The sequence below is a fragment of the Pundamilia nyererei genome, unplaced genomic scaffold (genome assembly GCF_000239375.1).
Source record: "Pundamilia nyererei isolate P.nyererei 1_Seehausen unplaced genomic scaffold, PunNye1.0 scaffold00125, whole genome shotgun sequence".
NCBI lineage: Eukaryota > Metazoa > Chordata > Actinopteri > Cichliformes > Cichlidae > Pundamilia > Pundamilia nyererei.
This window is the reverse complement of record NW_005187526.1, coordinates 1557187-1571157: the sequence shown is the minus strand read 5'-3', so window position 1 is coordinate 1571157 and position 13971 is coordinate 1557187. Positions and strand designations below refer to the sequence as shown.

General features: G+C 39.7%; 2 protein-coding genes across 2 annotated transcripts in view; one reads left to right on the top strand and one right to left on the bottom strand.

The window, feature by feature from the left end:
* LOC102210655 (acidic amino acid decarboxylase GADL1-like) overlaps window positions 1-9358 on the top strand; it is a 12539-nt gene extending 3181 nt beyond the window's left edge. The window contains exons 2-15 of the mRNA XM_005742976.1: window positions 3719-3897; window positions 5047-5173; window positions 5895-5985; window positions 6104-6213; window positions 6329-6444; window positions 7016-7095; window positions 7209-7263; window positions 7357-7473; window positions 7568-7632; window positions 7977-8058; window positions 8297-8496; window positions 8741-8792; window positions 8895-8984; window positions 9185-9358. Of these exons, the coding sequence (XP_005743033.1) occupies window positions 3719-3897; window positions 5047-5173; window positions 5895-5985; window positions 6104-6213; window positions 6329-6444; window positions 7016-7095; window positions 7209-7263; window positions 7357-7473; window positions 7568-7632; window positions 7977-8058; window positions 8297-8496; window positions 8741-8792; window positions 8895-8984; window positions 9185-9358 (1538 nt within the window). The remainder of the gene's footprint in view (window positions 1-3718; window positions 3898-5046; window positions 5174-5894; window positions 5986-6103; window positions 6214-6328; window positions 6445-7015; window positions 7096-7208; window positions 7264-7356; window positions 7474-7567; window positions 7633-7976; window positions 8059-8296; window positions 8497-8740; window positions 8793-8894; window positions 8985-9184) is intronic.
* Window positions 9359-11594: 2236 nt separating this feature from the next.
* The window catches only part of LOC102205561 (acidic amino acid decarboxylase GADL1), a 16407-nt gene continuing 14030 nt past the window's right edge, over window positions 11595-13971 (bottom strand). The window contains exons 12-15 of the mRNA XM_005742957.1: window positions 13235-13434; window positions 12405-12456; window positions 12194-12283; window positions 11595-12087 (exon numbers count right to left, since the gene is read on the bottom strand). Coding sequence (XP_005743014.1) covers window positions 11914-12087; window positions 12194-12283; window positions 12405-12456; window positions 13235-13434 — 516 coding nt within the window. The 3' untranslated portion in view covers window positions 11595-11913. The remainder of the gene's footprint in view (window positions 12088-12193; window positions 12284-12404; window positions 12457-13234; window positions 13435-13971) is intronic.

The following is a 13971-nucleotide window of genomic DNA, read 5'->3' as shown; positions in this document are numbered from 1 at the left end:
GCTGATCATTTTATTAAAGATGGAAGACTTTAGACAGTTTTTCAACTCTCAGTAATGCCATAGTGATCGTTTGATATATGGACCTGCAGCGGAGTTTAGGCCCAGACGCGGCTAGTGACGTCAGACTTTACGACCGGATTGTTACACCTGGTAGAGCAGCCACACTGATCATTTTGCTACAGATGAAAGAATTTAGACAGTTTTTCAACTCTCAGTAATGCTGCAATGATCATTTGACTTAGGGACCTGCAGCGGAGTTTGGGCCCAGACATGGCTAATGATGTCAGACTTAAAGACATAACTACAGGCTTGGAGGTCCTAACAGTCATGAAGACAAAGAGAAGTGCAAAACGAAAAAAGATGAAAAATAGATGAGACTGCAGCCAACAAAGTGGCAAAACAGCTGTGGACACTTTTTTAACAGGATCAGTGTGTTTGGAAACATTTTTTAACCCTCTCAAGGCAGGCGTTGCAGATTTGCAACAATTAAAAACTAACAACCTGACTACCCCACATACATATTTTATGAGTTTTTTTACTCAGAAGTACCACTGCAGGACTTGGTTGTGCATTAGCAACAAAAGGTTTAATTTGAGCCTGAGAGGGTTAAAAAGTAAATGGCATTTTACATTTTTGCATGAGCTCCCAGGACTATAATTAATAGTTAATGATAAATCAATCTTTTCCATTTAAAACTTTGTCTCTGGATTGCGTTAAGGGATATTGATGCCGCTTATTTCTTATCTTATCTCTAAGATGAAGGCTCCAGTTTCTAAGAAGCCCCTCCTTCTCTCTAGGAAGGCAATAAATCAGTAGCAGAGGATTCAGGATGGTTGTGGGTCTGCAGCAGCATAAACCTGTTACAGTGCTGTACTAAAGCTGCAGGGCTTTATTGCTCAACTGCTCCACGTTGCATGTAGGTTCAATAATGGGTAAGGGTTACAAACTGTATGAACTTTATCATTCTTTAATGATTTTTTTTCCCAAATCAGCTGTCTGATAAAGGCAAGAGGTTAAAGGGAAAAAAACTGCTGCTGGACTTTTGCTATGCATGGATCCAACTCAATGCATGCCCGGCAGGATATAATGCTAAGTAACAGACTAATAAAATACTAGAATGCTGCTCACCAAAACTCCCATTAAAAATTATCCAAAAGGCGCCAACGCCACAAACATGGTTGAGACGTCCACATCAGTGACTTGATTTAGAAGGAGTGAAACACCATGGGTTACAACTGCCAGTGCTGGAACACCTGTCAATCAAAGGAGCCGCAGGCTTAACTGAAGGCCTTATCAGTATGACTCTGTGATGATTTCTTTTCACCCGCCTTACAGTTTCTATGAAGGAGAGGTTGTCCATACACGCTGTAAACGTGCTGTTTAATGCTGTAAAGTTGGCCATTGTGTGAGTCCACAGGGACTGACTCATTGGAGCAATCCTCAAGTGGCAGCTTGAGGAAGTGCAGTTTTTGGCTTCATTTGTCAACCCAGTTGAAGCGAATGCATTCTGTAACTGTCATTATCATCCTAGTTATAATCATCGCTGTTTCTGCCACTTCTGAGCATCCTTGTAATGCACACGCCACCTTGGCCAGAAATGTGTTTTCATTATATTTTAAGGTAAAGATTAACCACTTGGAGTCCTTTTCCAACACACACAAAAAATACTCCTTCTCATGTCCTGTCTAGGACTTTTTGTGCACATCATTTTGCTTTTTTTGCTGTTGCTAATTGCTGAAGCTCATGCATTTAATTATGTTTTTTGGGGTTTTTTTAGCTATCAATAAAATACACCACATAACCGAAATTGAGAGATTCTGTAACTTTCCACAGTAAGGGCAGTTTCAGTAATTTTCCACAACAGGGGTAAAAGGACAATGTTCAGTCCAGCAGTTTGGTGGTGCTCAGCTGCATGCAGCTACCTAAACGTTTGTTACACAACCTTGAGATCAATTGCACTTCTCTTTGATGCACTTTTGCACGTCTATTTCTGTGTTTCACGGCCATAACTGTACAGCTGCATTATGCAGGGTTTCTTTTTTAACCTCCAATCAAAGAACAGTAAGGTACAGTAAAAACATAAGTCAGCATAACTATCAGTGGTATTAGCTGGTAAGTTTGTGTAGTGGTGCAGATGTTACTGATTGCTGTGCATCCAAACCCAGATCTGGGAAATTCCATGACATCAGAAGAGTCCGTCCTTCTGTGTATAAATAGGACGGCTTAGTGGTAATGTGCAATAAAGAAGAGGCACAAAATAAGGCAGCATCACAGCTGGGAAATTTCATCAAATATGGAGAGACACATTAATGGTAAGACTTTTTCAGTGGAACTTTTAGTTTAGTTTGCAAAAGATCACTTATAACACTTATGTTATATGCACTTCATTTAGCACAAACTATCACATGCTGCATCTTTTTAGGCGCTATAAATTATATTCTTTCATAAATGTAATGCTCTGATATGTTTAAAGTCATTTTGTATTTTTATTCTTTATATTTTATTCATGCACAGTAGAAATCAATCAGTATTCCTGCAAGAATAACAACTAAAAATGATGTTTTGAGCTTGATAACCTCATCAAATTTTGGAACAACACTCAGAGGGAAGGAAAAACATTTTAAAAAGTAAAAAAGGATTTTGAATTCTTTAACTCAGTTCCTCAGAAAGCCTTCCACACATCTAAACTTGTCGCTTTAAAGACCTTTAAATATTCTATTTGTTATCTCTCTGCACTGCTCTGTATCTGCTGGAAATAGCCCGGCCTTGAGACAACGCTAAAAGGAAAAAAAACTGAATTTGAAATTGTTCTTTTCAAAATGAAAAGTAACATTTGTCTTTAATTGAATTACTGGAATGGAGTTCAAAAGATAAGCAGCAGCTTGTTTTGAGGGTGACTGAGTTCATTAAGTCCTACAATTTGGACTGTTGCCATAACTGACAAGGCCAGAGGTCAGTCAGCTCAGAGGTCAGGTGACAACTTGGACAATCATGCCAGAAGAGTGCAAGAAAGATATGACAAGACATGAGAGGGCATAGCACAGTGAGATTTTAAAGTTACACTTACACAGGGAAAAGGTAACGTAAAGTACAGTTAAGTGGCAGGTGACGCTTGAGCACAGGGTTAGTTCAAGCAATCCGCAGAGTCAGGAAGGGCTGCAATCAGCCTATCAGCTCATCTCAATGCCAGCCCACATTATCTGATGACTCGGCTGATATGTTATGTGCATCCTATTGGCAAATTAGATATGGTGTGTGCTATTTATGCTGCTCCAACCTGCATGGAGTCGCTGCTGCCTCGACATGCTGCTTTGCAAACCCACCTCCCTCCACTGTTCCTTCTTTTCATGTTTTCTGTGCTCTCTCTGCCTTTTTGGTTCCCCACATGTGCATTTAGAAGGGCAGAGCAGATGGATCCTGCCAAATATGTGCATTTATGCAGCTGCTTTATTTTTTTATGATAATTATGCAACATTAAACTGGAAGTAACATTTGTGTAAAATCACAAATGTATAAAGCTGCCATCACATGAAAGCTGTTTCTTTCATTCATGATCTTAATGCCTCGAAATGAATTTGAAGTGAATCAAGAAATCGTTGGAATCAGAGGGAAAATTAAGAAACTAGAAGCAGGACTGGGTAATGAAGTGACATGTGTTGTTCCTTTCTTTTATTTTATGCAACAAGGGGACAAAAAAATTTTTCTTTTTTCTTTTAAGGTGTGAAGTCCTGCGAAAGCCAGGCCCCTGTGGCACAACCTGAAAAATGTTCTCCAGCTGGCAGCTTTGATGTGAGCAGCTCCACTGCAGATGAACAAATAGCAGAGTCCTTTATCAGACAAGCAATGGAAATCATTGTGGACGAGGCAGTGAAGAAGGCCACTAACGTCCAAGAGAAGGTAACGCATTGTTGTATTTATTTATTATTTGAAATCCAGGGTATTTAAAATGGATTTAAAACATGGAATTCCAACTACTTTCTTTGAAAGTACAGTGCAATTATATTTACCTATAAATATTTAAAAGTTGGCACTCTAGAATAAGGGGATAACAAGTTTGTTTTTTACAAGAAACAGTTATAGTGTAAGTAATTTTACACGGATGGATGGCAGCACGGTGGTGTGGGGATGATTAGCACTGTTGCCTCACAGCAAACATTTGAATTTCAAAAGGAGTTTACAGGAAAGTGCAGCGCACTTACAATGCATGATGTTATTCCAAAAAATTACCAAGAAATTCGCTTGGCAGTACTTAAAAGGATTATAATAATTTGTTACACTTGCTGTAACACACCTGAAGCTATGCAAGACTTAAAATTACACATGCACCACCTAAAATTAATTATGACTATTTAAAGACTACATACACTTACTTACAGTTTAAATATTCTTTGTTTCGTGTAGCAACCTGACATATTTATTATAGTGTACCTACATTTAAGTATTTGCGAATTTGCATGAAAATATAATTACATTTTAATTATTCATTCAAATTCCATTTAATTGCAGGGGATTATAAAATCCTTGATTATTTTATCTTACACCGTGCTTTGGCACAGCCCTTAAGTTTGAGCTGTATTAGCTTGTTTTTGTTTACTTGTTAAACCATATATATTATAGACCAACTTACCTGTGATTGGCTGGCCCTCCCTAACAAAGGTTGGTGTTCTCACATTTTAAAGACATCGACCCGTCATACAGAACAAAGACAAAGCGGTGAGCTGCCACTGTAGTTATATTTAATATAAACATCCATCACTGTAACAGTATGTAAATGACCAACAATAAGGAAAAGCACTGGTTAGTGGTTGCATTTAAAATCAGCAGCATTTAAAAAACATTAACAACAGAACTGAATCTTAAAGTTATAATTATATTGTTTGTTTCTGTCTAAAGTAATCAAATTATATGTATATATATTTATATTTAATTTATATTTAACATGCTTTTTTTTAGTTTTGTCTCTTTAGATGGTGGATAGTGTAAAATATGCTTTAAGTATGGTTATTGGTTGACCTTGACAGTGACACCTCTGTGCCTGTTTTCCAGGTTTGTGAGTGGCACTCCCCCGAGCAGCTGAAGAAGCTGCTGGACCTCGAGCTGAGAGACAGAGGAGAGCCGGAGTCTGAGATCTTGCAGAGATGCAGAGATGCCATCAGATATAGTGTCAAGACCAGTGAGTGTTCATAACTTTCAGCGACTGCCTACAGTATATAACGGTGTGTATTTATGTTATGTGCATTTTTAAGCACCTGCTTTGGAGGAAAAACAACTAACATGATGTGCCCAAACGAAAAAGAAACAAACCAGAACTCTTATTGTAAACTTGAACTGAACATAAATTTGAACTAAACATTTTCTTGCCTTTACAATTTGTCATACTGATTTCTAATGATGACAGCTTCACTTTTGGTGCTTCTTCTGTTTCCCACAAGCCATATGCCATGCAATATATACCTGATTGTGTAATAATAAGCATCAGTGCTCAATGAAGCAATCTGTTCAATGCCCCAGTTTACAGGACATGAAAAAGCACAATCAGTCAGTAACTGAAGACAAAATGAATATCTCTGGGCTCTACAGACAGATTTGATGTAAGCTGTCTATATGCAATGCTCTTGGATTTAAAATTTAAGAGGAGAAAGTGTTAAGATCTGACAAATTTGACGACTTCCCAAATTTCAAGATCAGAGGAGCCTCTAAGTAGGTCTCCTGACAGCCAGATACATAATTGTTCATCGATGTGCTTGCATACTGAGTGACTGTGACACAAATTTGCATTGCACCAATATGAAGTGTATGATTCAGCACAAATGTTATCAAATTAAAAGGAAAGCCACACTAATAGTTAGTATATGATCCTAGCTGTGTACTGTATTTCTGTCCCATCTCTGTAGGTCATCCCCGTTTCTTCAATCAGCTGTACGCAGGGATGGAGCCCTACTCTATGGTGGCAAGCTTCATTGCTGAAGCAGTCAAAACCAATCTGTGAGTCAAACAACTTACTGTAAACCTGTAAGTCACACATGGAGATATTTATGCTGTCCACTGCTCTGTCAGGAACTACACTACACATTAAATCATACGCATATGTGGTTTTCGTCAGGTACACATATGAGGTGGCTCCAGTGTTTACCTTAATGGAGGATGCTGTGCTCAGGAAGATGATCAAGGTGATTGGCTGGGAAGAAGGAGGTGATGGAATCTTTAACCCAGGTACACTCAACTTTATACTTGTGTGTCCAACTGGACATCAATAAATGGGATGTTTGAAATCAAGAAAGATCTTTATCTTAACAAGTAAAGTCATCTTGGGACAATTACCTTTCAGGTGGCTCATTGTCCAACATATATGCTGTGAACTTGGCCAGGTACCGCTACTGCCCAGATTTCAAAGAGGTTGGCATGTTTTCTGCTCCACGACTGGTCATATTAACGTCCCAGGAGGTAAGTGTGGATTAGAATTAGGGTAAGCCTAGAGTGTTATTAGCTGGTTTTCCAGAAAAGATATCACTGCCTGCATAAGATTCACTACAAACAAGCAATATAATAATACTCAGTATAACTTACCTCCAACACATAGATCACATAGATGACCACCCCTCCCTTAACCTGAACCTGGTTCTTTCTGAGGTTTCTTCCTGTTAAAAGGGAGTTTTTCTTTGCCTTGCTCATAGGGGGTCATATGATTGTTGGGGTTTTCTCTGAAATATTGTAGGGAATGTACATGTAAAGCACCTTGAAGCAACTATTGTGATTCGGTCCTTTAGAAATACAAACAAACTGAGCTGAATGCACAAGTTTAATGCTGGAAAGCAGTGATACTGTAGCCTGTTTCATACAAATATTAACTGAAGTAAACGGTTTCCTTGCTTCATTCAAGATTAAAGAGTAATTCATTAGGAAACATTAAAATAAAACCCATGAGTTATCTGGAAGTATTTGGTGTGGTTGTGGAAGCCGGCAACCAGCACAGGCATGCATATTTACTGACAAACTCTTGCTTAATCTCTTTCAGTGTCATTACTCCATTTCCAAAGGAGCAGCTTTAATGGGGATCGGCACGAAGAATGTTTATACTGTCCCAACTGATGAGAGGTGCACTGTCTGTTTCACGCACTTTCCTTTTTTCTTTAAAATTCCTGATAATCTATGAATGCAGAGAGACAGAGTAGAGTGACTGAATTGAGGTTGTCTCGTGTCGTTTTCAGAGGAAGGATGATTCCCTCAGCCCTTGAGGAGAAAATAAAGTTGGCAAAAAGTGAGGTTAGTCAACCATCTTATTTTCCTGAGCTACCATACAAAGAGTCTTGAAATGGGAAATGAGCCAAAGGATAATATCTCATTCTGTGTGCACAGGGTGCAGTTCCCTTCATGGTAAACGCCACCGCAGGAACCACGGTGCTCGGAGCCTTCGATCCCATCGACGAAATTGCTGACATCTGTGAGAAGCACAACTTGTGGCTACATGTGGATGTGAGCTCATTATTTAATCAAGTCGTTCATTTAATCCCTCCTGTCGCTCAGCGTTGCTCATCAGTACTTTCCTCTTCTGTCTGTCTGTGCTCAGGCATGTTGGGGAGGAGCAGCTATCATGTCTAAGAAGCATAAACACTTGTTAAAGGGCATCCACAGGTAAACACTACGTACAAATCCCCCTAAACATACAATGTAGTAGCTGATTTTTTTCAGCGTGACACACAACTGCAACTCTCTGTATAATACATAGAAATATATTTTAATTTCTACAAGTAAGCGTTGTCATTTAATCGTGCAGATTTTTATTGTAGTCCCTATAATTTTATCTTGTGATTTTCGTTCTTTATCAAAAGATCAAGACATACTATCTATACATCTGCAAACCAACTTTTCTGTTACTGGTAAATTTGGGCTTCAAAGAAGAACGTAAACTTGTAGAACTGCAGCCTACTAAGGTGGAATGTAACCTCGCTCTGTCATCTTTCATTTGTTTGATAAAGAGTTGACTCTGTTGCTTGGAACCCTCACAAGATGCTGATGGCCTCTCTGCAGTGCTCTGCTTTCCTGGTCAGAGACAAAACGGTGAGTCTGATAAGTCTGATAAGTCATATTTGCTAAATGAAAAAATGAATACCACCAGTAAAACCAGCAAGAGTGACAGCAATGTCCCAATGATCCACAATGATGTGCCACATCAAGTCAGGTGTTCAGCTGGGACAGATGCCCTTCACATCCTCTATCCTGTGTTTTCATTTCAGTATAATCACAAGAGATGAAATTTCTTTTTTCATGTTAAGTCTTCCTCACTCTGCTCCCTCAGAGTCTCCTGCAGCGCTGCCACTCTGCTCGGGCCTCTTATCTCTTCCAGCAGGACAAGTTCTACGATGTCAGCTACGACACGGGGGACAAGTCGGTGCAGTGCAGCAGGAAGCCAGACGCCTTCAAGTTCTGGCTCATGTGGAAGGCTTTGGGAAGCAGAGAGCTGGAGCAGAGGGTGGACAGAGCCCTCGCCATGGCAAGGTCAGTGTGGGCAAATAGAAATTATCAGTTGTCCTTCACAGTAAAGTTATATTTAACTTTTACGTTTACTGTCTCACAGCCATGACTGCTGATAACAAGTACAGTTTTCCCAGTTTCCTTAATGTAGAAGGCAGTGCAACCACGTTTCATTGTAATATTAAAATTTCAGATCAATCAAGAAGACATTTTGATTTCTGTCTCTTTTTTAAACTGAACACTGAAACCTGACGTGATGCAATTGTAGGTATCTTGCAGAGGAGATCAAGAAAAGAGAAGGTTTCCGTCTTGTGCTGGAAGTACGTACTTGCATATTCATACATGACTTGAAACTAAACCCCTAAAGCTAACCTTCATTTCTATCTTTAAGGCAGTATTATTTAAACTGTTTTTCTCTGCAGCCTGAATTTGCAAATGTTTGCTTCTGGTACCTTCCGCCAAGCCTGAGGAACCTTCCCGAGAGTCCTGAGCTCTGGAAGAAGCTCCACACTGTAAGGAGTTCATCACTGCAGAGGGTTATTTTAATGTATTCTAATGCTGACATGAAGAGATTATTCAGTTTTAGTTTGGCAAATGCATGAATTCTATTGTGATAAACAAGAAAAGTGTGACCCTCTCCCACACTGCTGCCGGCTTTTGGTACATTAATATGGAGTAAAAAGTCACTGCAGTTTCTACCCTGCTCCTCTAGGTGGCCCCAGTGGTGAAACAGCGAATGATGAAGACAGGCAGCATGATGACAGGCTACCAGCCTCTTGGAGAAAAAGCCAACTTCTTCAGGATGGTTGTGATCAGTCCTCAGGTCAGCAGGCAGGACCTGGACTTTGTCCTGGATGAGATCCATAATCTGGGAAAGGACTTGTGATTAATGATCGGCGTATGCAAAGAGCCTTCCTATGGCACAGATGGATCTGTCAGGAATTTTCACAGCACTATCAGATGAGTGATGCAACTTAATAACAAAGATGTCTGATTATCTGTAAATATTTCATCTGTAAATACCAACCAGACAACTAAAATAAATGTCAGAATTCCACACGCTGTATAACATTTGTGTTTTGTTTTGTTTTATCTAAATATATATTTGTCTTTCAGTAATGCCCATGTGTTTTCGCTCCCTGAATAATTATGTTATGCATTGTTATGCAGGCCAGTAACAGCCAAATGCTTCATGTTTTCCATCCCATTCTTGTGAACATGACATGGTGTCAAAGATACTTTGAGGGAAATTTCTTCAATTTTAGCATGAAACATCAGGGTCACTGTAAACCCACAAAGTGCAGCTTTGGTCATAAAACAAGATCAACCTATGTAGTAATTATTCACACAAATATTTAGTAGGATAAAATGAGGAAACACTTATATTTCTTAGAAGGTGAAAAGTCAATGTGAATTTAATTCAATTCAATTTTATTTATACGGCACCAAATCACAACAGCAGTTGCCTCAAGGTGCTTTATATTGTAAGGTAGACCCTACAATAATGCATACAGAGAAAAAAACAACAATCATATGACCCCCTATGAACAAGCACTTTGGCAACAGTGGGAAGGAAAAACTCCCTTTTAACAGGAAGAAACCTCCAGCAGAACCAGGCTCAGGGAGGGGCGGGGCCATCTGCTGCGACCGGTTAGGGTTAAGTTAGAAAGAAAGGAAGACAGAATAAAAGACATGCTGTGGAAGAGAGCCAGAGATTAATAACAAGTGTAATTCATTGCAGAGAGGTCATAGTGAGTGAGAAAGGCGACTGAAGAAGAAACACTCAGTACATCATGGGAATCCCCCGGCAGCTCACACCTATTGCAGCATAACTAAGGGAGGATTCAGGGTCACCTGGTCCAGCCCTAACTATATGCTTTAGCGAAAAGGAAAGTGTTAAGCCTAATCTTAAAAGTAGAGATAGTGTCTGTCTCCTGAATTCAAACTGGAAGCTGGTTCCACAGAAGAGGGGCCTGAAAACTGAAGGCTCTCCCTCCCATTCTACTTTTAAATACTCTGGGGGGACGGGGGAAACAAGTAAGCCTGCAGTGCGAGAGCGAAGTGCTCTAATGGGGTGATATGGTACTATAAGGCCATCAAGATAAGATGCGGCCTGATTATTCAAGACCTTGTATGTGAGGAGCAGGATTTTGAATTCAATTCTGGATTTAACAGGAAGCCAATGAAGGGAAGCCAGTACAGGAGAAATCTGCTCTCTCTTTCTAGTCCCTGTCAGGACTCTTGCTGCAGCATTTTGGATCAACTGAAGGCTTCAGGGAGTTTTGAGGACATCCTGATAATAATGAATTGCAGTCGTCCAGCCTGGAAGTAATAAATGCATGAACTAGCTTTTCAGCGTCACTCTGAGACAGGATATTTCTAACTTTAGAGATGTTGCACAAATGGAAGAACACAGTCTTACATATTTGTTTAACTTGTGCATTGAAGGACATGTCCTGGTCAAAAATGACTCCAAGGTTCCTCGCAGTGTTACTGGAGGCCAAGGTAATGCCATCCAGGGTAAGAATCTGGTTACATCAATGTGTGTGATGCATTTACTGTATGAGTCTGGAAAAGGCATGGATGTGATACTTGACCAGTTGTTAGTGGCACATTACCACAGAGACTGAAGTTTTATTTTAATAATTATTCTATTATCTGTCGTTTTTGTGGCTTTGGTTGCATTTGTTTGTGGATATTTTTCACACACCACCACCAGCATGTCATACATTCTACATACAATACATATATGTGTGTGTAGATATATTTTGTCTGCTATCTCTGTTTGCTTTTGTCTTCCTTTCATTCTGGGCCCTGCATAAAGATTCATTTATTTGTGAAAAGAAGCCAGCTAAGATACTTTATTTCAAGTTCGCTGGGGTATTTCTCTGATGTTGACTTAAATACCCTGCTGCCAGCTGCTGCTTCCATTATGAACTTCTGCAGAGTCACAAAGGATTTTAGGTCACTGGCATCTACAAAGATATGCTCACTTAGCGAGATAAACATGAATGCATGTGATTGTGTGGGGCCTCTGCTGACCAGCTGCTGTGTTCTGGTAAAACATTAACACATCTTTGTTGGATTATGTGAGCACTCTTAGTGCAAGCTAGCGGATTAATGAGCCATTCACAAATTGATGAGTGAAATCAGTTTTGGGACTTTAATAAAAAGAAAAACAGCATGTCACTCTCACATATAAAAACTGTGGCATAAAAATTAATCAAGAGGAAATCAGGTAGCAGGCAAACAAACATACATCTCTGCCCCTGTCGTTATATCACTTCCCTGCCTTACTTACATTTAAATAGATTAAATAAATTTATTGTAAACAACAAAAGGAAGTGAAAACTGAAAGGTGGAGGGGGCTCCATAATGGTGGTGGTAAAACCGGCCCTGTTCTCAACAAGCCTGCCCCTGATGTGCAAAGCTGGAGAGTCATCACAAGTCCTTTCCCAGATTGTTGATCTCATCCAGGACAAAGTCCATGTCCTGCCTGCTGACCTGAGGACTGATGATGATCATCCTGAAGAAGTTGGCCTTTTCTCCGTGTGGCTGGTAGCCCACCATCATGCTGCCCTTCTTCATCATGCGCTCTTTGATCACAGGTGCCACCTGCAGGAGGAGGGAGGAAACACTGCAATGACTGGCACAAAACACACGGGAGGATTTGGTCATCGTCAAATTTTAGAATGTCACTTTTAGGTGGTTAACGACTTACTTTGTGGAGCTTTTCCCAGAGCTCAGGGCCATCTGGAAGGGTTTGCAAGCTGGGTGGAATGTACCAGAAGCAAATATTTGCATATTCAGGCTGTAGAGATATAAAATTGAGATGTATGCACTTCTATAAATAAATAAAAACATGAATGAAATGCTTCTTTTCATAGTTCGTAATGACATGAAATTTAGTGGTTTAGTGTGAATTAACTTACTTCCATCAGCAGACGGAATCCTTCTCTTTTCTTGATCTCTTCTGCCAGATATCTGTGATGAAGAAAATTTAGCTTCAGATCGCAGCACAGATTTATATCATCATTTCCACCGCTCAACATACAAGCCATAATAATACTTAGTCTTAGGAGTGGAGCCTGTCCCAGCTGTCATAGGGAAAGTCTTTGCATTTATCACAATATGTTCAGAATTGGGGTTAATAATAAAGTAACTGTTTTTTTAATTCAATCATTAGTCTTTCATATCGATAATTAACTAGATATTTTTGATTTATTAAAGCAAATATATCTGTAAAATGCATTGAGAATGCACTATATAGCCTAGGGGTTGTATCGTGTGCTAGCCAATCATTTTAAAAAGAGTAATATTTTTCATTAATTAAGTAATTTATTATAATGTTACTGCATATTTTGCATTTTTATTATTTTTATTTTATTGAAATTAAACAGAAATGATAATAATGCCATTCCACATTTTTGCTTATTACTGAGGTCATTCACAGAAATGGCCACTAGAGTGCACTGTGCACCAGCTTAGTCCCCACAGTCGTGCACATAGTTTCATTTTGTCAGTTAAAGTTAGAGCAGTTAGTTCACAGCAGTCCTCAGTCTCTGTGCATGAAGCACTGCTGGGTCTATTTTTCTGTAATTTATGCTGCTAAGCCTGTATTCCATGAATGAGCAATACTTCTGTGGTGTGAAGGACCACTACATACATTTTTGGTTCCTATTTCTGTGATGAGCTGATTTAGTAAATATTGCCATGCGGTCACTGTGATATTTATCTGCAGCCCATGGTTCCTCAGACTGACCTTGCCATGGCGAGGGCTCTGTCCACCCTCTGCTCCAGCTCTTTGCTTCCCAAAGCCTTCCACATGAGCCAGATTTTGAAAGCATCTGGCTTCCTGCTACACTGCACCGACTTGTCCCCCGTGTCGTAGCTGACATCGTAGAACTTGTCCTGCTGGAAGAGATAAGAGGCCCGTGCAGAGTGGCAGCGCTGCAGGAGACTCTGAGGGAGCACAAGGACACAGATGAGTTATATAGAGTGATTTTATATTTTAACAGGAGGTAATAGACTCTGGTATATCAGTCGGAGAACCTTTTTTTATTTATGTCAGCACAAGAAACACAGGAAACCAGGACTTGTAGTCTGCACAAGGCTAGATAATGATGGGTATTTTGCACTGTACTGAATGTTACCTTTTACTCTGTTTATAGTTGTTTTTCCTTCAGTGATTCGTAATCAGTTTGGAAAAAGTGTAAGCCTACACATGTTGACACCATAATGCAACTAGGCCTTTATGCGAGCATTTAGCATTATATATAAATCCAAAATGTGGAACTACAAGAGAACTAGTCTGCAGTGAACTGTACTGGCAGGTCCACCCCAGGCCCAAAGCTCTGCTGAATGACTGTGCTGAAGCACATAGCTGTCTAATGCTCCACTGTTTATATACAGGGAGTGCAGAATTATTAGGCAAATGAGTATTTTGTCCACATCATCCTCTTCATGCATGTTGTCTTACTCCAAGCTGTATAGGCTCGA